General features: G+C 40.7%; 2 protein-coding genes across 5 annotated transcripts in view; both read left to right on the top strand.

The window, feature by feature from the left end:
* Positions 1-23,151, top strand: part of lipg (lipase, endothelial) — a 74,517-nt gene that overhangs the window by 39,191 nt on the left and 12,175 nt on the right. The window lies entirely within an intron of this gene.
* On the top strand, positions 6,725-23,066 carry slc20a2 (solute carrier family 20 member 2). 4 transcript variants are annotated; one of them, XM_072433360.1, is made up of 11 exons: positions 6,725-6,890; positions 12,854-13,414; positions 13,667-13,807; positions 14,140-14,225; positions 14,636-14,732; positions 14,816-14,935; positions 15,132-15,362; positions 15,431-16,061; positions 16,255-16,440; positions 17,840-17,924; positions 19,683-23,066. In XM_072433360.1, exons 2-11 carry the CDS (start codon positions 13,126-13,128, stop codon positions 19,845-19,847), a joined length of 2,031 nt encoding a protein of 676 aa, XP_072289461.1. In that variant the 5' UTR covers positions 6,725-6,890; positions 12,854-13,125; the 3' UTR covers positions 19,848-23,066. The 4 variants fall into 4 exon arrangements, with proteins under 4 accessions (XP_072289461.1, XP_072289462.1, XP_072289460.1 ...); XM_072433361.1 differs by lacking the exons at positions 6,725-6,890; positions 17,840-17,924 and adding an exon at positions 18,343-18,427 and having other exon boundaries at positions 12,841-13,414; XM_072433359.1 differs by lacking the exon at positions 6,725-6,890 and having other exon boundaries at positions 12,841-13,414.

The raw sequence follows: 23,151 nt of genomic DNA, 5'->3' as shown, positions 1-23,151 counted from the left end.
CTCTCTGGTCACTGCACGCACTCATGTGACTCTGCTATTTCTAGCCAAATCATTCCTCCCTACTGCCTTTAGCAACAAGAGCAAGTGTTGGATATGTGACACCTGACAAAACACTCACCCGGGTACAGTGGGGGCAGCTTGTCACACTGGGTCTCTCCAAGCCACCTGGTCCTTGGGGACAATGCTACACGCAATTGTGAAAGAGAGGGAGAAGTCAAATTATGTGTTGGTTTATGATGTTGTTGTTCTACAAAAATTGACTCTTCTCGGCCATTCAGCAAACTGTGGCTCGTTTGTCATGAGTCAAATGACTGACTGACCGTGGGACGGTCCTGTTGAACTGATATATAGGCTTGACTAGTTCTTAGTTTAGTTTTTTAACCCACTAGTTCACCTGTCTACTGCCATTCAATCAAATTAATGCTGTAGCCAAAGTTTGGTGCCTTTTACTGTCTATTGCTGTGACATAAACAATAAAAAAGATGAATGGCCCTGATTGAGATCACGGTTCAGCCGTTCATCATCGTTAACGTTAATGTTTGGGGCTTTTTAATCAAGATGTGCACAGCCAATCCTCATTAAAAGTTGGAGTTTGGAGCAGAGTTTAGACTTTGGTGGAAGACATTTTACATTAAGTGGCCAATATTAATATTAGCAAGATGTTTTAAATGTATTTATTTGAACTAAAATTATTTTGTTTTTAGTTCAAATAAATGTTGTAGTATCCGTCAAGATTAGTTGAATTGTTTTAATTTGAGTCTAGTTTTGTTATGTCGAATTGTCATTCTCATTTATTTGAAGTTCTAATAGTCGTATCAACCAGAACATTTAAAACTGTGTCACTATAAATCCAGTAATTGCTTAATGAGTTTATGTTCTATTTTGGAGTTTCAGAATTAATCACTATCTGTGTTAAGTATTAGGTGGAATAGAGAGATTTTATAATATGACACTGACAAAGTCTTTTGTATTTCATGAATAGAATAAGTGATTAAAAAAGTAGTCTCCACTCGTTTCTCAAATATGTTTGAGAAACTAGTTTTTATTAGTTGACAAAAATATGTATATAGCTGTATGACATTTTAGTCTGAACATTTAATTAATCTAACCATTTAAAAAAAAAAAATGTAGTTAACACTAATGGCAATATTTAAAAATTACGTCCCAGCTCTATCTAAGTGTAGTTTAGTCTATTCTTGTTTGTCTTTTATTTTTGTAATTTCTCAGATTCCCCCAAAACAATTTAAGAAATTAAGACCGGACTTTAATCAGAGCAGGAACCAAGCGGTATTGAGAGAATAAATTAATTGAGTGGCTCATTTCCCCTAATTGAATTGCATTAGCTGACACTCTATTGTGATAACACCCAAACGGTTTGCATAAATCACGTCATTATCTTAAATGACCCAGCCGTGTATTAAGGTGGAAGAGCAGTAGAGTTTGTCATTGACGCCACTCTACAGCGTATAGGCTACAATTATGTAATTCGATGGCGCTGTCCTTTTTTTGAATGTACTGTAAATACAAACGTTGCAGGGATATCCTCGGGAGCAACGGTCTGAAAAACGCTGTGTCATGTAAAATGCAGGTGTACTACGCAAAGAAGCCCCAGGGAAAGCTGCAGAAGTGGAGTACTAGTAGAATAAATGCACCTGACCGTATGCTTGGCTGAAAGGTGCTGAGCAGTTGTTCATGCGGGAAAGTGCAGAGAAGACGTGGTGGTGTGTGTGTCCCTGAAAATCTCCGGGGGTTCCATGTACGATCAGGTGATGACATTCACACATTCCTGCCTGACTTTAGCTCTGACCTCAGCTCAACCTTAGTCAAACTGAGAAGGCTCCTCAACCACAGACCTGTCTGCATAAGCTTTGTGCATAAACACTCTAGTTTGTAGCGATTACGTTATAGCATATGCCACACAGCCCTTCTCCGTGGGTGGCTAAAGACATAATGGTAGTTTTGGTTGCTGTGACTAATTATAAAGCTTTACCATAAGGGCTAAAATCTGTTTTCCTCCATCCAGTGGTGGTGCTGTGTTGTAATGAACACACCATTTTTGTTGTCAGTAATGGAGATAAAATGGGAAGCATTTCGACTCCAGATTGGGCCTTTCTGTGTGGTGTTTGCATGTTTATGCCCGTTTCCCTCATCAACTCAAAACGGGCACAGTAGGTAAAAATCCTCCAGATATTGTTAGTCCTGAGCAAGCCTAGCACAAAGATCTGGAGATGGGTCCCAGAGCGATCACTACTGCTGAGGAGAAGCCCCAGCAGCATTGAAGGATGGCTCAAATGCAGAGGACGAATTTCCCTACGGGGACAATAAAATGTATCTTACTTTACCTTATGCTATTTGGAGTTAAGGTAGAAAAGCTAATCACAAAAAAACAACTAAACCTTTGCCTCCATTCTGTAGCTTTACTTTTGCACCTGTGCAATTTCCCCTCATCACAAACGGACTGCTTCACTGAGCCCCCGTTTAAGCTGATGTGAACAATGTATTCTCACGTCACATTTTTAGATCAAATTGAAATTCAGCAGGAGTGTGTGACCCTCCTTGTTTGCCCTCCATTACTGGCCCGCCAGACGCCCCTATGTCACAATGGGTCTACTTTAGAGAAGAGCCTGTAATGGCAGGCCTTGCGCTCAGCAACAACACACACGACCTCGTAGCAGTACCCCAGAATATCAAAGTGGACAGGCGTTTATTTAAGATCTGGGGACATAGATTTATGAAATTCATACATGCACTACCTTTTTAAGGCTTCCAACTCGAATCAAATTACAGAATTTGAATCATTCCTCGCCCACACAATCATTTTTATTTTAGCTTTGATAACCCCTGGCTGCATTTGCACTTGGTTAAAATCTGATTTGCAAATTACACAAATGCGAATGGGACCATTCCCCAAGAGAGATCTTTATTTGTTAACATTATACAATCTTGATGCTTTACGTTGTAATAGATTGGTATTTAAAACATAAGATAAAGTAATTTCCTTCTCTAAAAGAAGACGTATGCCTTCAGCAGCAACAACCAGACATGAGCGGATGTTTATGGTACACACTTTAACTGAAAGGCATTGCTGATTTGTCATGTGAATTTCCCTGGTATTGTGATCATTCAAGTGGCTTATTCTACTCCAACAGCTAATTCTAGTGGCACGTTTTTAACTCATTCTCCTAGTTTTCTTTTATAATAACAGTGGCTGGCTAATCCACTGACTCACTGACTCATAGGTCTAATCCATGCTGCCTCGTGTCTCTACTTCCATAGGCTCACTAACTTGTGTGTGTCTGTGTGTGTGTGTGTGTGTGTGTGTGTGTGTGTCTGTGTGTGTGTGTGTGTGTGTGTGTCTGTGTGTGTGTGTGTGTCTGTGTGTGTGTGTGTCTGAGCTGAGCTGAGCTCAGGACCCCGACTTTCCCTGTGTGCACTCATAGTAAGTCTAATCGGAGCACGCCGTAATGCTGTTAGCTGGGTCATGCGCTGGGAGCCTGGATTAAGACCAGGAGAGCACAGGTCACAATATCCAGATTAGCAGGAAGCATTCGCGCTCTCTCTGTCTCTTGCACTTTTGCTTCTTATTTTGGATTAGACGACTCAAAGTGACTCGTAGTGTTTTGGAGCAAAAAGTGAATGCCACCATTATCTTTTGAAGTTAAACATGTTTTTGTCACATAAGACTAGAGTTTGATTATCCTGAAGGGGCTGCATCTCGACGAAGTTAATGGTATTATAAAAAAAAACTTGTACATTTACTCCATAGAGGATAATAATTTTGTTCCAAGGTGACCATTTGCTGCTCTAAGATTACAATGGGCACTGATTTCAAAATCGGTCTCTGTTACACAAGCCTGAAATGACTTTTAAGTTATAATACATAGAGGTTAATGATGACTTGGGTCTTAGGATTGCAACTGTACTATTGCGTTCAATCAGAAATAATTAATCATATTGGTGGGTTTTATTTACTTCAAATCTGAACTTTTGTTGCAAGTCAAACCAGACAATATAAGAAACACTTTTCCCCAGTAACACATTTTTAATACCAGGTTCCTAATCATAGAATTGATGAATATAATTGAAAAAAATATGCTTTTGAAAATGGAGTCAAACATTCTTGTCAAAACTGAATGTGTTCAGGAGCTGAGAGTTGACGCAAGCGTTAGGGTTGATCCAATATGGATTAATGATTGAAAGAATATCAATAACACATACACGACAAAGAGAAAGCTATACAAACATTAAACAAAATGCAACCAATTAAAATGGATATGAAATAAATACAAATTAAATTAATAAAACAAGGAAAACATCTGATATTTGTGATGCTGTTGTGGCCAATAACCAGTATTCGTACCAGTATTTTAAAATCTTTTTAAAGGCCCTCAAATCGCAGTCATTGAAATCTGACCCTGTCCGCTGCATTGGTGCTGTCATGATTGAAGGTGGAAACACTTGTTCTAACACACATTCTAACAATCGCTTGTATCCATTTGTAATATTAGTGGTCATATGATGTAAAACATGGCCAACAAAATAAGCCTCCTCACTGTTGTTAATAAAGAATCTGGCTTAATACAGATGTATTGTGATTGGTCAATTAGGATCCCTGTTGAGAGCAAAGTTTATTCTCAGGGGTGACTAATAGTTTCTGAGTATAAAAGCTTTATTTTGAGCTCTGTCTTTGTAGCTTGGCTATTTTGGCTTCTAGTAAATCCTCAAACGGACATTCAGTGCAGCTCATAGAATAATCAAAATGACATCTACTTTTGGTGTAAAAATGAAGAGCGTGGACGATGTGCAGAGGGGACAGAGGCGCTGTGGGAGGACTGTCTCCTGACCTTTTTCCATTTGTGGGTGAAGGAGTCAAAGCAGTGGCCAGCATGAAACCAGAGTAAGTTGACCTTAAAAGAGAATTTAAACCGACTTACTCAACACTAGTGGGAACAGGAGGGGGTTCAATTGTTTGCTGTTGGAACATGTTCTGCTATGGTGCTTGGATACAATCAGGTAGAATAATATTTGTCAGATGTTTCCATCCAGTTTTCCATTAGATATCCTCCATTAGAAAATAAACACATTAGACCTCTTAGGAAGATGTTACATTATACCAGCCGAATAATAATACTTTTTACATTTGATTCACGGAATGGGTTTCCTCACAATCCTAACCCTAACCTTCTGTGTTCAATATTTGGAAATGTAAAATACATCAAGTAACCTTGTAAAGTGAACATTTCAGATAATCAATTTTGGGAAGAAAATGAGTATACCTTAAAAAAAATAGGTTTGGCGAACCAGGAGTGGCTGTTCAGTACACACTTGAGAACGCTGTTTCTTAAAAGTAAAGATGGCATTCATGTCTAAACTGGCTCATGCCAGATGGATATGTGTATCACTCTGAATTGAGTTCTACACAACATCAATCTGGACTGGCTCGCACAGAAAGAAAGCAGACGGGAAAAGGCGTAAACGTCATATTTGAATCCGATTGGTCAAAGTGTCACGACAGTGGAACAAGCTGAGAAATCAAACAATCAATTCAGTCAGAGAAAAGCACTTCTTTCACATCCTCAAATACACAAAATGCTTCTATGTGCACCTTTGGTACATCTGCTAAAATAGGCCAAAGTACGTCTGTCGGCGTCGCCATGTTTGTTTAGGTTTGTCCTTTTGACTTCCACTCAAACTACAATATTAGTCATGCCCACAGCGGCCGGGCGCAACCTGAATTCATCTGGCGTGAACCAGGTTAATCCATGTCATCCCTTGCTGCCAAAGTTACAAAGAGGGTTCTAAGTGTCACCTGGCGTGTACTAGGCTCATTTACCTAAGGATACATTTAAATATCTTTTTTCATGTTACACTTGCCTGAAAAACCCTAATGCACCACAAACAATGGAGTAGCCTAAACATGTTCTTTTATCCCCCTGATTATTGTGTTTTTATTTTTGGTCATTTGTTCACTCTGAGGTCAACCCGTCTTTTTGGCCTAAAGCAGGACTCATGCCTTGAGTGAACTGACCCAGGTCCAACACACGCATGCACACACACGCACACACGCGCATGCACACACGCACACACACACACGTGCATGCGCACGCACGCACACACGTGCATGCTCACGCGCGCACACACACGTGCATACGCACGCACGCACACACGCACACACACACACGTGCATGCACACACACGCACACACACACGCGCATACACACACGCACACACGCGCACACACACACACGTGCATGCACACGCACGCACACACACACGCGCGCATGCACACACGCGCACACACACGTGCATGCACACACGTGCATGCACACACACACGTGCATGCACACGCACGCACACACACGCGCACACACACATGCATGCACACACACGCGCATGCACACACACACACACACACACACACACACGTGAAAGCCCTAAAAGATGGCTCCTACAACTTGACCTTAGACATGTGCCCTGGAGTAAACCTATTGGAGGTTAATGGAAAGTGTGCGAGAGTAGACCATTGTAGATTGTGTTGAGAAGAAGTGCTCGTTGTTGTCATTCTTGAGTGGGCTGCCTGCTGCCCTCGGGCCTGTGTCTATGTCTGCCTGTAGGAGACTGTGCCTCCTGCTGAGTCAGAGGCAGCAGGTGCTGCTGACGCAAACAGGCTTTTGAACAGCCAGGGCCAGTGAGGGGACAAAAGCAGACGGAATGAATGAGAGACATTTAAGGAGAAAGCTACAGGAACTCCTGCCCCAGTGCAGACCCTTGACCGAGCCGGCACTTAACTTCTCAAAGTCATTTTCTAACTTTCTATTGAAGACTTTAAGGACTGAAAATATAGATCTGGAAGAGTGGAATCAGACATGACCTTAGCGTACTTCATGCATGTGAGTATTAATCCTTTTAGGTAAAGGGGATGAGGAGTAAATGGAATGAATTAGAGTTGCATAATTTGGCGGGGAAAGTATTGCACTTAGCTTTGTGATATAAGTTTTTAAAAGTAATGTTCAGAGTGCACTTTGTTAACAACTCCAGCATTGATATTTGATATTTGATAATTATGCATTTCATAAAATGTTAGCAGAGTTCTGAACTACAAATACGGGAGATTTAAATCACAGTATATTGTACAGGCCTTGAATAATTATGATTTCAGTTATAAGTTGCTGGTGTATAATGTTGCCCGTGCGATGTGCATGCAGTGTGTGCAAATAAATGACATATTCCCAAGTGACTTGTTCTCTTGTCACTAGGGAATTGTTACTGTGGTCATGATCAACGTATTCTGCCATAGATATGATGTCAAATGTCCCAAGCTCCCCTGGCCTTAGACCCTCTTTTCCTGGCCAAGGAGGAGGGTCTAAGAACAGGGGACCCTGGGTCCCAAGTCCCTATGAACATTATTTAATCTGTTTTTCACCGTCGCCCTCTGGGGCAACTGCTGTTGTGATTTTGGGCTTTAAAAAAATAAATTTGAATTGAATATGATTTTGGGTAGTGGCAGATAATTTATGTTTTATAAACCTACTTTAAAGCATCTATTCATCCATCACGTTATACTGTATATAATACATAATGTGATTATAAGTGATGAATGAACTAGCGCTGTAAATAACGATTTTGGTAATAGTTTCATTTGATTATTTCTTTTGATTGATCGATTAGTTGTTTAGTGAAATGTCTGTGAATATGTTATTACAAAATTTGACCAAGATGAAGATATGTGGCTTGAGAACATCTTCATAGTCAAAATGCTTTGTAATGTTTCTGAGTGGGATGATGATGATGCCTGCTAAATGTCCTTGATATGTTTTGTAACACTTTCATCCAAACGTGTTTTAAAATGCACCGGTTGAGCCCTTGTCCTTCTCTTCCCCTCCAGAATCGTGCCTGCAATCTCATTGGCTCCTTTCCTCTCAGATTCCCACCCTCTTAACAATAAGAGCCTATCGGCAGCTCACCTCGTCCTCCCTGACATCTATCGTTGGTTGCAGATGTGGATGATTTGCCTTAAGGGGCCAGTGTAGACTGGATTGGAGGTTCTGCTGCTAAAGTGCGCAGCCTGTTCTTTCCCATAGACCAGCACCACTGTAGCTGATTTATCTGCAAACCTCTCATATTTCGACTCGTTTCTTGTTGCTTCACGTCTGTCACGTTTGTTGCACTGCCATCCCACCATTACTATGTGTTGCCATTCTATGAATGACATTCATTTATCCTTACTGTTTTCTTGTCTTCTAATGGGTGAGTACATTGGCAATCTAACTGTTCCTTTTTCTGGCTTTTAAGTTGGACCTTTTCGCTTAGTAATCTGTGTCCTTGGAAGCTCTCTGCAGTTGTGTATACTCGAGGTATAACAATTAGCACTGGCAGGATGCTGTTGTGAGTCATCATCTGACGAGACATGTATGTCCTAGTTTGTGTCCTCCTGGCATGTGTGCTCATATCCAGAGGGGCAGTGATGTCGGCACTTGTGACAGTGTTCTGCAGTGGCATCTCAGGCACAGCACCAAATTAGAAAAGCCGTCATGCATGATAAGTAGCCACTGGATTTGTACTAATCACTCTAAACAAGATGTTATTCTATTGGAAAAGGATATAAATGTGTGTCCAGTGGTCAAGTGGTTAAGAAACAACAGCAGAGAATAAACAATAAAAAAAAGGAAAATTACATACATGTACATGTGGTTTATGAAAAATGGGACAGTTCTTTTTTGTTAATGTGTTGGTGATGAGTCATTTAAAATCATAGTATCATGTGCAATTAGGATCACTTTGAGATCAGTGTTAGAAATATGTTCAAGGTCTGGCCTAAAAGCAGTGCAACATGTTGATAAACGATCTGTTATATACTGTATAATTTTGATTGAGTGCAGAATATACCTTGATTCAAACAACGTTTTCTGGTTCATCTGAACCTTCCCTTGTTGATTATAATGACTATTGTTCCCATGACTTCCTTTTTAATCATAAACATTAGGAATGTTGGCGGTTATCTGTTTACCCAGATATTAGCCAATATTCTACTGGAATCTTTTTATTGCGCTGTGTGTCCATGTGTCATTCTCTGTTTGCCCTCAGTGCTTCAGTCTTTTTAAACGACCCATAATTAAAAAATGAAATTGTCAAAGAAGAATTGGCAAAGCCTAAAATGTGGATGATGAAATGATTTCACAATCATGCAACAAATGTTTTTACATTCCAGATAAATGCCCCCCATGTGGCCTGGCCATGTCTGATTGGCTGGTAACTGAAAATGGGCATTTTTCCCAGTGCTCTCACACTTTGGCCAAACAATAAAAATATGTTTTTATCATTTACAATATCATTGCTCTTGTAAATTTCAGCAGCTTATCACTCTGCGGCTGATGTTGATGGCAAGACAAATATCAGATATTGGATTTGGACCAGTATTTATACAAATGCTTAATACAGCCCGGTGCTTCTGTGTTGTTTCCATGCCCTCATCATGTTCCTAGAACACCTTACACAGTGGCACAGCACTCTGGGATTATTATAGACCACTTTATTAAAGGAAAGACACTGAAAATCGAACATAGTAACGTAACATAATTATGTTTAAAATGTCTTTCCTTGCTTGACATACACTTTTTGCCCTCAAATTCTTGCCTGATGGCAGGAACAGCAGCTAGTTATTTTCTGAGCGAGTGCATACTTTTTCACTGGCTGCAACAAGCAATTATTGTTATTGTCTGAGCAATTTGCATTCTGCTCAACATTGTTTGGATGCGACACGGACTAAATTACATTAGAATTGTTATTGTGGCTTCAAAATGGCACTTTCCTGGTTGTTTCAATGCTTTAAATTGTTCGTAATAAAAAGTGCATTTGCAGATTATTTTTTCTTGGTGCACTGTCTGCTTTTCCATCTGTATGTGGATGTTTTTACTCCACCACATCAGCATATTCCATCTGAAATAATGGTGTTTTGTCCTTTTGCTGTCTTGCCCCCCATGGCAGGATTCAGTTGCTGATACTTAAGAAGAGATCCAGTCCAGTCACAACATGGGACAAGATCTTTAGATAAAATTGTGCACACATGTGGAAAATTACCTCTTGAGAAGCGTTAGTCCCAAAAGGAGTGCTACAATGAAAATGATTTAAAAATTTTGAACTGAACCGCACTATTTATTTATTTATTGTAAATAATGTAAAAATAGTGCTCACAGACCGGTGTCTCTTCTCGTGGGTATTGTCTTGTCCCATGTCTAATCTTTGTATTTACTGAAGCCTTTTTTTAATGTAAGAATGTGTTTTGTTTTTTTCAATTCTTATGTTCTTTCCTGTTCAGAACATAGTTTTAATTTATTGCAACTTGCTCCTTTTAGTAGTTGAATAGCACTATAAAAAACTGCCTTTCTGTGGACAACGGTGCGTGTTGGCACGTGAGATGGTGTTCATGTGTTACACTGGGAAGAGTCGGCTGCAGCTGTCATGTTTCCCTGTTTAGAAGGTAGTCTACCTTTATTAAAACCGATCAGTGTCAGTGTGGTGACAGTCATGCAAAGCTATGATCACTGGATTTGCTGCACGCTTTAATAGCTGCTCCGGAGTTACTGATGTTTCCTTTTGCCCTGTGGAATTCCACTCTTTGGGCCATTGTGTTGGCCAGTTGTTCCTAGATTAAACATTTACTGTAAACTTCAAGCAGGCAGCACCTCACACTGGAATTTTAAAAAAAAATGTCTGAAAGAACTTGCTGAATAAATATTGAACTACTGTGGACAGTTCTGATATGTGGAATTTTGAATGAAGTATGTGTATTTGAAATTCTTGACCTCAATCATGAGCTGGGAATCCTTTTGATAGGCAAGAATGCAACCTATTAAGGTAACATACTAAAATATGATTTTGCTGTTTCATCTTTTAGTCTCTAAGTTTGTAGTCTTTTATTTCCAGTATTTGATGTGACATAGATGGAATGTATGTTCAGGAACAGTCTTCCTATAGATGTTTGACAGGCCTCTACTCTGACAATGTTCAAATCTAACCTAAAACTGTTTCTTTTTTTTTAGCTGTGCAAATTCAATTAAATTCAATACATTTTTGTAACACCCAAAAGCAGTTGCCTCGGAGGGCAACAGTGAGAAACAGATTAAACAATGTTCATGGCATCCAGTGTCCTTAGACAAAATGTCCCAGGGTCCCCTGTCCTTAGACCCTCCTTTTCGGCCAGGAAAAACTACAAAACCTCCTTTTGAAAGAGTAGAAACCTGGAGGAGTTCCACAGTGAAGTAATCTGACTCCCTCAGACAGGCTGGCGTGAGATAGACAGTGGAGCTGGAGCCACTCTGGAGGAGAACCAGTTCTTCCAGGCAGATGAAAAACCATCCATATGGAGTAGAGACCGTTTCTCCGGTCAGTTAAGGAGCATCTGGGTCCTCGGGTCATTGTTGTGCCTGTTCCACTCCCAGCAAGAACTGGCTGAAAGGGTTCCTCTGGCAGTCTTCTCTTTAAGACTGTTTTGTGATTTCTGTATTTTAATGCATGTTTTCCTGTTGTGTGAAGCACTTCTACAAATAAACTTGTCTGAGCTATGTTCTGTAATGTTTTACTTTATCAATTATTAACATCATTTAACCTCCCTTGGGCAGCCATATTGATAGACATAACTTTGCATTATTGATTGCTTTTCACAGAGATTACCCTCGGTTTTACTGCAAAACTGTGACCCCTGACCACACGTAGACAAGTAGATGAAGGCCTCTTAAGAGCGCGTTCAAGGCTTTTACTGTCTGTTATTATATTGGCTGTTTAAAATGTGTGCTCTTTTGAGTTAAGTCTGACGGCAATTACAGAGACCAGCATTCTGGGAGTTTGTGGTTCAGTGGAGGCGGATGAGACCAGTTTGTGACCTCAACAGTTATTGGCGGGAACGCCATGGATCGACCAAAGGCTCTGACCCCACTGTCCTAAAGAACACACAGACACTGCTGGGACCCCGAGCACTTCTGGGCTCTGATTCAACATCTTCCAGAACAAAGAAAAAGGAATGCTCCAATATTCACAAACAAAAGACTTTGGAATTAAATCAAAAGTATGGCTGAATAGTTAAAAAAATAAAAATATCGAATTGTAATTTTAGCAGATATTGCAACTAAAAGGTTTAATGTATTATCATGTTTACAGTAACATGTACTCACAGGCACACACATTCCTCATAAACAGAATGCCAGCTATAGCCTTTGATCCTTCCTTTTGTCAGTGCCCAGAGTCCAGAGTGAGATGGGAAGAAAGCCTTTGGGCTGGAATCGGCTGCAGAATGTGCTGTACGTTTGAGAGATGGTCTCGCTAAACGGAGAATAGTCGTATGTAAATGTTTTGACTGGAATGTAATTGTAAATTAATCTCAAATCTTTATCCCTGTGGGCTGCTTCCTCTTGGACAGGTCAATGAGTTTTTACACCTGGTTTAAATGTCAAATAAGAAAAAGTGTATAAGATACTTTTACAGGTATTGCAAATTTGTCCTCTGCTTGAATTTGATTTGTAATTTCATGGCGTAATCTGTTGAAAGCAATGCCTCGGAGTACCTTGCTGGAGGATTAGCCTATTGGCATGAGTGCTAACCATTTTGTCATTGCCTGGGGTGTTTTGACTCAATGTAAGGTGCAGTTCTGTAGTGAGGAGGGTGGAGTGTTAAAGATCCTCACAGTCTTTGTACCATGGGCTTATTTTAGTCTGACCGTGGACAATCCTGTGAATACTTATCTGATGTCTTTTGAAGTACAGGTAGAGATTTCCTGGTTCCACGGTCGTCTGTTTTCTCCCTTTCACCTGCCCCTGCCTAAGCCTCAAACACAGCTAATGTCTTTCTTTTTATGTTGCAGGTAAAGGATCGTACGGATCGGCTGTCTCACTCTGAAATATGGAATGCTCCTTGCACCAACCATCACTAGTCTGCCATCTTTGGACTGTCATCCAATTGTTTAGTTAGCAGTTGTGCTTCTCCCCTCGAACTCTTGACAACTAGGGGACAAATAAAGGAGCCATCTTACCAATTCCTCCAAATACACACGGAGCACTTTTTTTTTGATTTATCAATTTCTTTTTGGAGCTGTTGTTTTCTTGATACTTTCGTGTTCGGATAAATCATCTCAAAATGGATCTGGAGTCATATCTGTGGATGGTCATTCTTGGCTTCGTTATTGCCTTTGTCCTGGCCTTCTCAGTCGGTGCCAATGACGTGGCCAACTCATTTGGCACAGCCGTGGGTTCAGGAGTGGTCACTTTGAAGCAGGCCTGTATCCTGGCGTCCATCTTTGAGACCCTGGGCTCCATGCTTCTGGGGGCCAAAGTGGGGGAGACTATACGGAAAGGCATCATCGATGTGAATCTGTACAATGAAACTGTGCCTGTGCTCATGGCAGGGGAGGTGAGCGCCATGGTTGGTAAGTTTCCTTCACTTTATTTTTCATAATTTTGGAACATTAATAAACTCAAGTAGTGTTTGACTGGAGTGTAAGTGAGGGATTGATCCAAGAGAGCATTGATGAAGATTTTTGACGAGTTGAATGCCAATAAACAAATGTAAATTCTAATCCAAACCACTGAATGATGTGCAGTAAAGATGAGAATTCTGGATACAAATGTTTAACACTATGAACGGTTGAATCCCTGACCAAAAATATTTGCTTTTCTAGGCTCCGCTGTATGGCAGCTCATTGCATCCTTTCTCAAACTGCCCATCTCTGGTACTCACTGCATTGTTGGGGCCACAATTGGCTTTTCGATGGTGGCCATTGGCACCAGGGGTGTTCAGTGGATGCAACTGGTTAAGATTGGTAAACTGCACACTACACCTCATTATCAGAACATAATTACCCTTTAATCTGTTAAAATACAAATGTATCATGACACAGAGCTATATGGGAATGTCACAGTTTAATTGTATTTTGTATCATTTGTACTTCTTTACACAGCAAGCAGGGGTATTTAGAGGCAGACAACAATCTCTATTGCAGATACAGAACAGAACCCAATGCATTTGTAAACACTCGGTTTGAAAATGGCAAATACCAAACATTAGAATTAAATGTTGAATATTGATACAGAACAGTACAAAATAATGTATTTGGGGAAATTCTTGTGATAACCACATTTTTTCTTACCATAGTTTCATCCTGGTTCATCTCCCCTTTGCTTTCTGGACTCATGTCTGGACTCCTGTTCCTGCTGATCAGACACTTTATCCTCAACAAGGTGAGCTCTGTATTTTGAAGGTACATTGCTCACATAATTATTTATGGCATATTAAAAAAAAAGTAATACAAATTTAGCGCTGTGTGTCCGTCCCTGTGTGCAGATAATTTTTAGCACAGATAAATTGCATTTGATTTGACCACAGCTTAAATCCTGCAGTTGTGTAAAATAATGTCTGGGAGATGAGGAAGCGCGAGTGCTGTAGATCATTGTAAGGTCACTACTGCAGGATTATGTCTTATGACTCATAGGAAGATTTCTCACTGCATTTAGTTACAGCATAGTCCACGCTTTTAGCCTGTTTCTGTAAACATCTGTTTACTTTATTTATATGTATGTTATACTGTTTTGAGTATGATCATGTTCAACTTAAATGTAAGGGTAATAATACTAATAATAATTGCTTACAGGATGATCCTACTCCCAATGGCCTGCGAGCACTGCCCATCTTTTACGCCACCACTATTGGCATAAACACATTTTCCATCCTGTACACTGGTGCTCCTTGTAAGTATTTTTTATTAAAAAAAAAAAACACAACAAACAAAACTAAAACAAACATGTTTTGCACCCTTTTCAATTTGTTTCAGTGCTTGGACTAGAGAGCCTTCCCGTTTGGGCCATCTTTCTCATCACGTTGGCTGGCTCGCTGGTGTGTGCAGCGTTGGTTTGGCTGGTTGTTTGTCCCTGGATGAGAAAGAAAATAGCAAGTATGTTTCTGTCTGTATGTTAAGCTTTCAAAAGTGCTCTATTCTGTTTCTATATATGTTAAGTTTATAATTGCAACTTCACCTTGGATATTTTGTATACAGTGCATTATGCACTCAAGCTTACTTAGATGCAGGTCTCTAAACACAATTTCTTAGTTTTGAATTACTTACTATTGTTGTATGTTCTGTCTTTTAGGTCGTTTAAAGAAAGAGCAGACTCTGTCCAGGATTTCGTCTGAAAGTCTGGACAAGATCCCAGAGGAGGAAGAGGAGAGCCCAGTGTTCAAAGAGCTGCCGGGGCCCAAAGGGACAGATGAGGCTGTGCTGCCTCTGACAGGGAGCACTGAGCGGAGCACACGGGAGTCTACTGGAGAGCTCACTAACCAGACTAATGGAAGCAGTGTCATGCCAAATGGCAGGGCCTATGGTATGTTTCTTCATATCATTCAAAATAAATGTTTCGTATTTGCACCTACCCTTCTTTTTGTGCTATAGGACGAACCCATTCCATGACAAATGGCTGCCTGAAATCGCCTATCTCTAATGGCAGCTTCAGCTTTGATGGCCACATGCGCAGTGATGGCCAGGTGTACCACACCGTGCACAAGGACTCTGGCCTGTATAAAGACCTGCTTCACAAGATCCACCTGGGGCGCATGGATGACAACGAGCGCACAGCCTCCAATGCCGGCCAACCTGACAACAATTACCGCATGCTGCGCCGCAATAACAGCTACACCTGTTACACAGCAGCCATATGTGGCATGCCTGTCCAGCCACTCAAACGCACAGAGTCACGTGATGACAGTGAAAAGCTCGTTGGAGAAGGAGGAGGCAGGAGTAATAGTGTGTCTTACACAAAAAAGCGCATTCGTTATGATAGTTACTCATCGTACTGCAATGCTGTAGCAGAGGCAGAGATTGAGGCAGATGAGGGTGGAGTGGAGATGAAACTGGCCACAGAGCTGGAGGGGCTGCCTGAAGAAGGGGGGCCAGCGCCTGAGCCTGTGGACGACCTGGCCGACGAGGAAGACAAAGACAAATCTGAGGTGTTCCAACTGTTCCACTTCCTGCAAATTCTTACCGCTTGTTTTGGCTCCTTTGCACACGGAGGCAATGATGTCAGGTAATGTTTAAAATGACATGTAGAGTACTGTAAAATGCACAAACTACAACAGGGTTAGGCTTAGGGTTATGTTATTTTTATAAATTGGTAATTTTGCCAACTAGTTGGTGCTGTATACTTGTAGCTAACTGTAGTTTTGCTAGTTACAAAGATTATTATCACTACAATATTGAAAATGTCACTGTCTTTGCAGTAATGCCATTGGGCCACTGGTGGCACTGTGGATGATCTATGATCAGGGTGGAGTCATGCAGGATGCAGCCACCCCTATCTGGCTGCTGCTTTATGGAGGTGTAGGCATCTGCGCGGGTCTCTGGGTGTGGGGTCGGCGTGTGATCCAGACAATGGGCAAGGACCTGACTCCCATCACCCCTTCAAGGTGAGACTGTCTCCATACCAACGTGTTTCTGGAGGAATATTAACATTAGAAGCAGAATGGTGACCTAGATTACGTGTTGCAAACAGATTGTTATGTAATTTAGCCTTTGGAAATGAAGCACACTCATGTCATCAGATCATAAGTACATGCAAAAGTGCACACAGCAATATTCTGCAGCTTCTCTGACCATGACATTAATCTTTGCATTGTCCTTGGGTCAAATGCAGAAAATAATTTGTCTTTGCTGTTACTCGATCTTGTAAGAGTCCTTGAACCAAATAGGGCTATGTCTGAGTGGTTGTTATTTGGTGTTTGTAATGGTATGCTATGGATTTTACGTCTAAATCTTCTATTGCGTTTGTGTGTATGGCCTGTAAAAAGTGTAGATTACAAGAGCAGCCTTGCCGACATGGAGCTGGTTGTGAGCAGCAGTGGGACTCGGGCCTCTCTCACCATAGGGAGGGACGCCACACTGACTCCTGTGACTGATCCTCCTTTCCCTTTTCTTTTCTCATGCAGCCCTCTCCCCCTTCCTTAAGTCTTTATCCTTTGTGTTAGACTTTTCTTTACTACTTATCTCCAGCTCTCAACATTTTTTGTGCTCTTTTTGTAAGGCAGTTCACCCTTTCCCATCGGTCCCACCATCATTCTCACTCCATCCTAATTTGTATTCCTCTTCTACAATTTCTTCTCTGTTCTGGCCCCTTCTCTCTCTCTGTGTGCCTGTTTTTTTTTTTTTTTTATCTCCCTCATTCAATCACCAGACCCTTGCCAAGACTTTGCCACAATCCAAGAGAAATTTGCTCTGCTTGACTATTCTAAGGGCTGTCCTCTCCACGTGACATAGAGGGAGAGAGACGTTTGTTTGGGTGGCAGTGGCAGGGAAGTAATGTATATCTTCGCAGCTGGTAATTGACATGGTTAAGGTTTGGAGTGTTTAGTTTAGGTAATAGATGTCATAACTGAGATGTATTAATTTTCCTCCAATAAAACAGATGCTACTTGAGACAGGTAACTGAGCTTCTTTTTACAGTATACACAAGGTAAAATTACACCAAACTTTTTCTACACAATGTTCCAAATGGCAGATTGGTGCTTTCCAATTAAAGGACTGGATTGACCAAAGTATTGCATTTTCAGATTAGTTTTCATGATTACGTTATACACGAGGCAAACGTAGATTTCACTGCAGGTCACGACAACTTCTCTTAAGTTAGAAAATTGAAAATATGATGAATTATAAAGGTCATTGTTTACATTTACGTTCATTTTGTGCGCAGTTTGCTGTAGAGCAGCTACTGTAAATGTGTGACTCCAGCAAAAAGGTTGCCCTAACTGAATGTCTGTTGCATGTCAATGAAGGATGTCTCTTTGCTCTCCCCTGCCTCCCCCTCCACAGTGGATTCACTATTGAACTGGCCTCTGCCCTCACTGTCGTGTTCGCTTCCAATATCGGAATCCCTGTCAGTACCACGCACTGCAAGGTATGAGTGTGTGGCCTCCAGCAGCAGTCTAACCGCTCTGTTTGTGATGGAGGGGGCTTTCACTGCCTTCAGGTTGAAACACACTAGTAGTAATTCAAACAGCCTTTTGTCCATTAGATGGTAAATAAATGCTGTATAAATCTGATTTTAGCAGCATGTGGTCAGACCAAGGCAGCATTGTGCGAGCCCCCTCCATGTTTTTCAGGTCCCGTTCCAGACCAGAAGCATGATAAACATAACTCTTGTTTCATTCCTTCCAACTCGTCCATCGTAGCTTAAGCACTGGCATGGCGTGTGTGGGTGCATTGCTTAGCGGGCCGCAGATTTTCCTCCCCCACCAAGCAGCACCAGCACTTGTGTTGTACGTTTTCACCTCTCCTCTCCATCTTTCTGTGTGTCTACACATCTGTCTTTACAGCGGATTTTGCATTGAAGTAACGAGTGCGCTAACAGTGCTTGTTGCATCAAATGTGGGCATCCCCGTAAGCTCCACCCACTGCAAGGTATTGGAGTCACTGGCAGTGAAGCCATGTTAAGGGAGAGCCTCACACCTCTTCACCTGTAGCTGTCAATCAACAACACCAATCACAACTCCCTTTGTTGCAGCTTTGAGATCTCATGAGGTCTTGGAAATGATAATTTTTTCCAGTATATCTGGAATGCAGTATTTTGAATTAAATTTTTATCTTTTACGGGGCATTCAGCATCTAGGTTCATATTTTTGTGTAGGTGATGAGATTAGGTAGAATGAGAGTGCAAAATTACTCATAACGTTGATAATTTATGTTGTCATTTCTGATTAAATATTGCATGAGATCCAAAGCTGATATTAATTTTACTTAAAATTTGTAACACCATCCCCATTGCCATTTATAAAATATTTTCATTTGGACATTTAATTTTCGGACATCTTTGTCTCCCTATAATATAGAATAATTTCTTTGCAAAATAATACAAACCTACTTAATTTGAGGGGTGCTTGGGACATTCACAGTAAAAAGTGTTGGACCAATGCCACCATTGTTATTGTTTTTCCAGTATTTTCTGCTGTGATCATCGTCAATCAGTTTGAGAACAATAACAGACACCAGTTTTGTTTGACATATATATTCATACTGACTTTTACTACTCATAAGGTTCAGGTCAAACTGAAGTGGTGCCTGTTGTCGTGCCTGTTGTCGTGTGTGGGGTCCAGGCCAGTGACGTGCATGGCTGGTCTGTATTGACCTTCCATATTTAGGAGTAGAATGAATGAAGCAGCTTTCATTTAGTGTCCCAAAAAGTGCCTCTCAAAGCAGTCACATGTGGCTCACACCCCACACACCGCCCGACTATTAATAAATACTGGGTTAATGGTTTAAAACTGAATTTGCCTTTACGGTGAGTATAATGGATTTTTAGAAGTCTGATTTTTGCAGTAAACAATAAGCACCTCATTTGTAGACGGACATCTTGGCAGCAGATGTCAGACTTCTAAACAAAGTAATTTTCCTCTGTAGATTTAACTCTATTTGCATCCTCTTACTAACAGGCCCTTGGAAACACAACTGAAGAGCTGGGTTCCAGGCTTCACACGGTCATCATAATGCAGAGTATTCAATAGTATAAAATACAAATGAATACTAGATATAATTCCATACAGAACTTGTGGTTTATGATGACCCGAAAGCCCGTAGCCTCTGTCTCTTCATTGTTTTGTCATGTCCAATACTTGGTCCATGCTGCTGCTGATTTGGTTCCCTCGGCTCCTGCTCGTAGGTGGGCTCCGTGGTGGCGGTGGGTTGGATCCGCTCGAAGAAGGCGGTGGACTGGAGGCTCTTCCGAAACATTTTCCTGGCTTGGTTCGTGACGGTGCCGGTTGCTGGTCTGTTCAGTGCTGCCGTCATGGCCTTGTTCGTGTACGGTATCCTGCCCTTCGTCTGAGAGATGCCGTGAAAGGCCAATAGTCGAGAGGGTGCAAGAAGAGAAATATCACCGCGAGGACGAAGATGAAGAACAAACGAGAGAACGAGGTGACTGAGAATGCGACATGGCAAAAAGCAGACGAGAATGGGTTGGTTGTACTATGGATTTGACAAGGGTTGGTCACGTGTTTTTGGCTCTGTCTAGAGTGCCGGCTTTGTGTTGTGTAAATTTTACTCTATTCTCTTTAAACATCACAACATATTTTATCTGCTGTATATAAACATCTGGGGGGAAAATAATGATTGGGGCTTTGTAAACGGCAACAACTGCAGTGTCTTTATTTATGAAAAAAGTCTAAAAGCACACTAAGACGGAGCCTGCAGTAACGCAAATTTCAAAGTAGTATTCCAACAAGCCGGATGAAAAACAAAATGTATATATTGTTTTGAACGTTGCTGCTGGCTTTAAAATGAATTGCTTTAAAACAAATTGTGGTGCATGTGGCAAACCAACCCATCTGTCACCTTCTGTAACGACAAGTACTGGTACAACAGGGGACAATAGAGAGCCACCTCAGACGGAGAGCAGTCACTCTGCTTTTATTTACCATATGCATATTATACCATCAAAACCCAGTCGCTAAAAGAGTAGATTTCATTGGTCACCCAGAGGGCCTGGATGTCTTTAGAGATGGGTCTCATTTTTAATTATGTATTATACTGTAATTTGTATGTAAATAATGTCAGCGAAGAGTTTTTTTTGGGCATGTAGGGATCATAATTTGTTTTAAATGTCAATTCGAGGCCTCTTGAGTGTTTTTCCTTTACTGGATGCCTAAATTCATCAACATTTGTACTCGTTTGTATTCAGTGTAGATTATGTACATAGATATGGGTTCTAAAATTTTACTTTCTCCAAAAAGTTAGGATTTTCTAAATCCCAGTATTTGAAAATTGCTTTTTTTTTTTTAAGCACCAGGCCAAAGTAATTGGTTTTGCCATATCAAGATGGTCAAAAACTAGAGCTATTGTCATATCATGTTTTGTATGTTGCCTTTTATACATCTGGCCCTCAGTCAGTTGCTATCAGAATAATTGTTTATCCCCACTTGTTTGCCTGTCAGTCTAGTCTGCGGTTTTCAGCTCCATCGTGTATTTGAGGCATCCAAACATTGAAAAGGCCTTGTTGTCTCACATGGGCTTGTGTCATTCATAGCGAACACTAAAACCTAGAAAAAACTGTGCATTATCTTAGGCCATTATGCAGACGTAAAAACGGGGAAACTGACCTCCCCAGCCACATGTGTAGCTTGTGTCAAGGTGCAGAGTTCAATATAGATAAGTCTGAGGAAAAGTCAAACACTTTGAGGGGAGTTGTAATGATCATCACCAGCTTTTTAACAAGGTCACCTGACCTATAGATGAACAAAGTCTAAAGCTTTTTTATTTGAACAAACTTGATGCCATGTGTCGCAAGGTTTCGTTCTTGTGGTATAATTTTCTTTCTTTTGCAAAATATGCTTACGTAGCCTCTTGCCCTGTAACTTTTGTGTTTTACTTTAAATACAGTAAATTAATACTGTGGTGTTTACATTGTAACATGACTGTAGAGTATATTATTAAAACAAAATTCCTAATGATGCCAATGAAAGACAAATTATTAAACATACATTTTTAAATAAAGATAAAGAAATAACCAGAAGTGTCTAGCGTGAGAGCGGAGGCGGATGGTGTGTGCACGCGTGGTGATGTCATGCGCTTGTTTGTTGTCGTGGTAGTAGTGCTAATTATGATCTGAGTCTCTACACTGCAACTACTACAATGTGTAAACACTACATGAATGGGTGCAGTTCACTAATGAAGAAACTAACTAGAGAAATGTCATCAAAAGTATATTTTTCTACCATATATTGAGTTTTAACCCAGGTGGGCTTCCAAACACTTCAGAGAACACACTGCAGTCAGCTGATTGTGCAGTATCTCTCCAGAAGGAGCGAGCTAAACACTGCGTCTCCTGTTTTTGTGCCATTGCAACGTATAGGTAGGTGCAGTGTGTAGAATGTGTTGGTTGCCAATAGATCAGATTTCTAAATGATCATTTTTATTTTTGAACTTTAGATGAAAAGACTTTGTAATTTTGTTTCCCTGTTGCTTCTATCATGAGCTGTTCGATAAGGACACTGTTGAGCTCAAATTGGGAACAGACAACTGGACACTGACAAAGTTTTGGTTCAATTCATTTTAATGTGATTTACAAAGGCTCAAAGTCCAGACCTCTGCCCACGGTATCGCCCCCAAACATGCTTGGAATCCACTTGCTAAGATATTCTCATCACATACGTAACATGTGGCAAGAAATGGGAAATTATATGTACTATTACTTGAATTAGGCATAAAATGGGAATAATCCTCAGCCCCAATGGGTGGTCATCTCTGCTTGATTACTTGATACAATGTCAGTCAAATCAAACAAGTCAAACACTGTATAAGTAGGATTAAGTTGATGGGTAGGTTTGGATCTTAAGCCCTTGTAACTCTGTCATTGGTGTTCTCATACATTCAGTCCGGAAGGGCCAAAAGGGAGGCACTTCTTTTATGAAAGGGGAAGGCAAACGGCTCCCTCTGGTGGCTGAAACTAGAAATTATGGATTTGACTTAGCAAAATACATACAGTACTGTACTAAAAATGTTTGCAAAATTGGAAATGCAAAACTCTAATCTTATTTTTTGAAGCCACTGGGCCCAGACGTGGGCACTTCCCCTGCTGAGAGGGGCAGTGTTCACACCAGCCTTGTGACCGGCCACTAGTTATGCGATTGTCATTGAGGGAGCCCTGTTCTTTTTTAATACTTCTATTCATTTATAATGGGAAAACATGTGCCATTTCCTCCTCCCTGAATGTGCAATGCCCGTGCTGGTCCCAGTGAAGCAGACTCCGGATATGGCGTGCTGCTGTCTGTTTGTTTTGTGGTCCGTTTTTCAGACTGTGCTCTTTGGCTGGCCTGCAGGCTTAACAGCTGTGTTGTCTTTTGCTGTTTATTGCTATTTGATTGTCTAGTCCTACAAAGTACGGTAATAAAGGAATAAAAAAAATAAAAAAACATGAAACTGTAGCCTGTCTCTACAAATCTTAAAGCTGTTTTGATTTGGATATAATGTACTGTAATGTTTTAAGATTCTAGTCGTAAGATGTCTGCTTTAAAGTAAATTATGGGAATTAAAATTACAAAGAAAGAAACTGTCCTGTCATTTCTTTAAAACGTAATTATATTTGAAATCTACAATTGAGTTGCCTTGTGAATAGACTCCAAACTACATAATCA

This window comes from Eucyclogobius newberryi, unplaced genomic scaffold (genome assembly GCF_026437365.1).
Source record: "Eucyclogobius newberryi isolate DKJ021-1_F unplaced genomic scaffold, fEucNew1.0.hap1 SCAF_6, whole genome shotgun sequence".
NCBI classification, from domain to species: domain Eukaryota; kingdom Metazoa; phylum Chordata; class Actinopteri; order Gobiiformes; family Gobiidae; genus Eucyclogobius; species Eucyclogobius newberryi.
Note: the sequence above shows the minus strand (reverse complement) of the source record. Positions and strands in the feature narration are given on the sequence as shown.

Bases quoted from the DNA above. Each gene is read 5' to 3' on its own strand.
- slc20a2 (XM_072433360.1), top strand. From the start codon at position 13,126: ATGGATCTGGAGTCATATCTGTGGATGGTCATTCTTGGCTTCGTTATT. The intron at 14,226-14,635 runs GTGAGCTCTGTA...AATTGCTTACAG, and splicing joins GACACTTTATCCTCAACAAG to GATGATCCTACTCCCAATGG. The intron at 14,733-14,815 runs GTAAGTATTTTT...AATTTGTTTCAG, and splicing joins CCTGTACACTGGTGCTCCTT to TGCTTGGACTAGAGAGCCTT.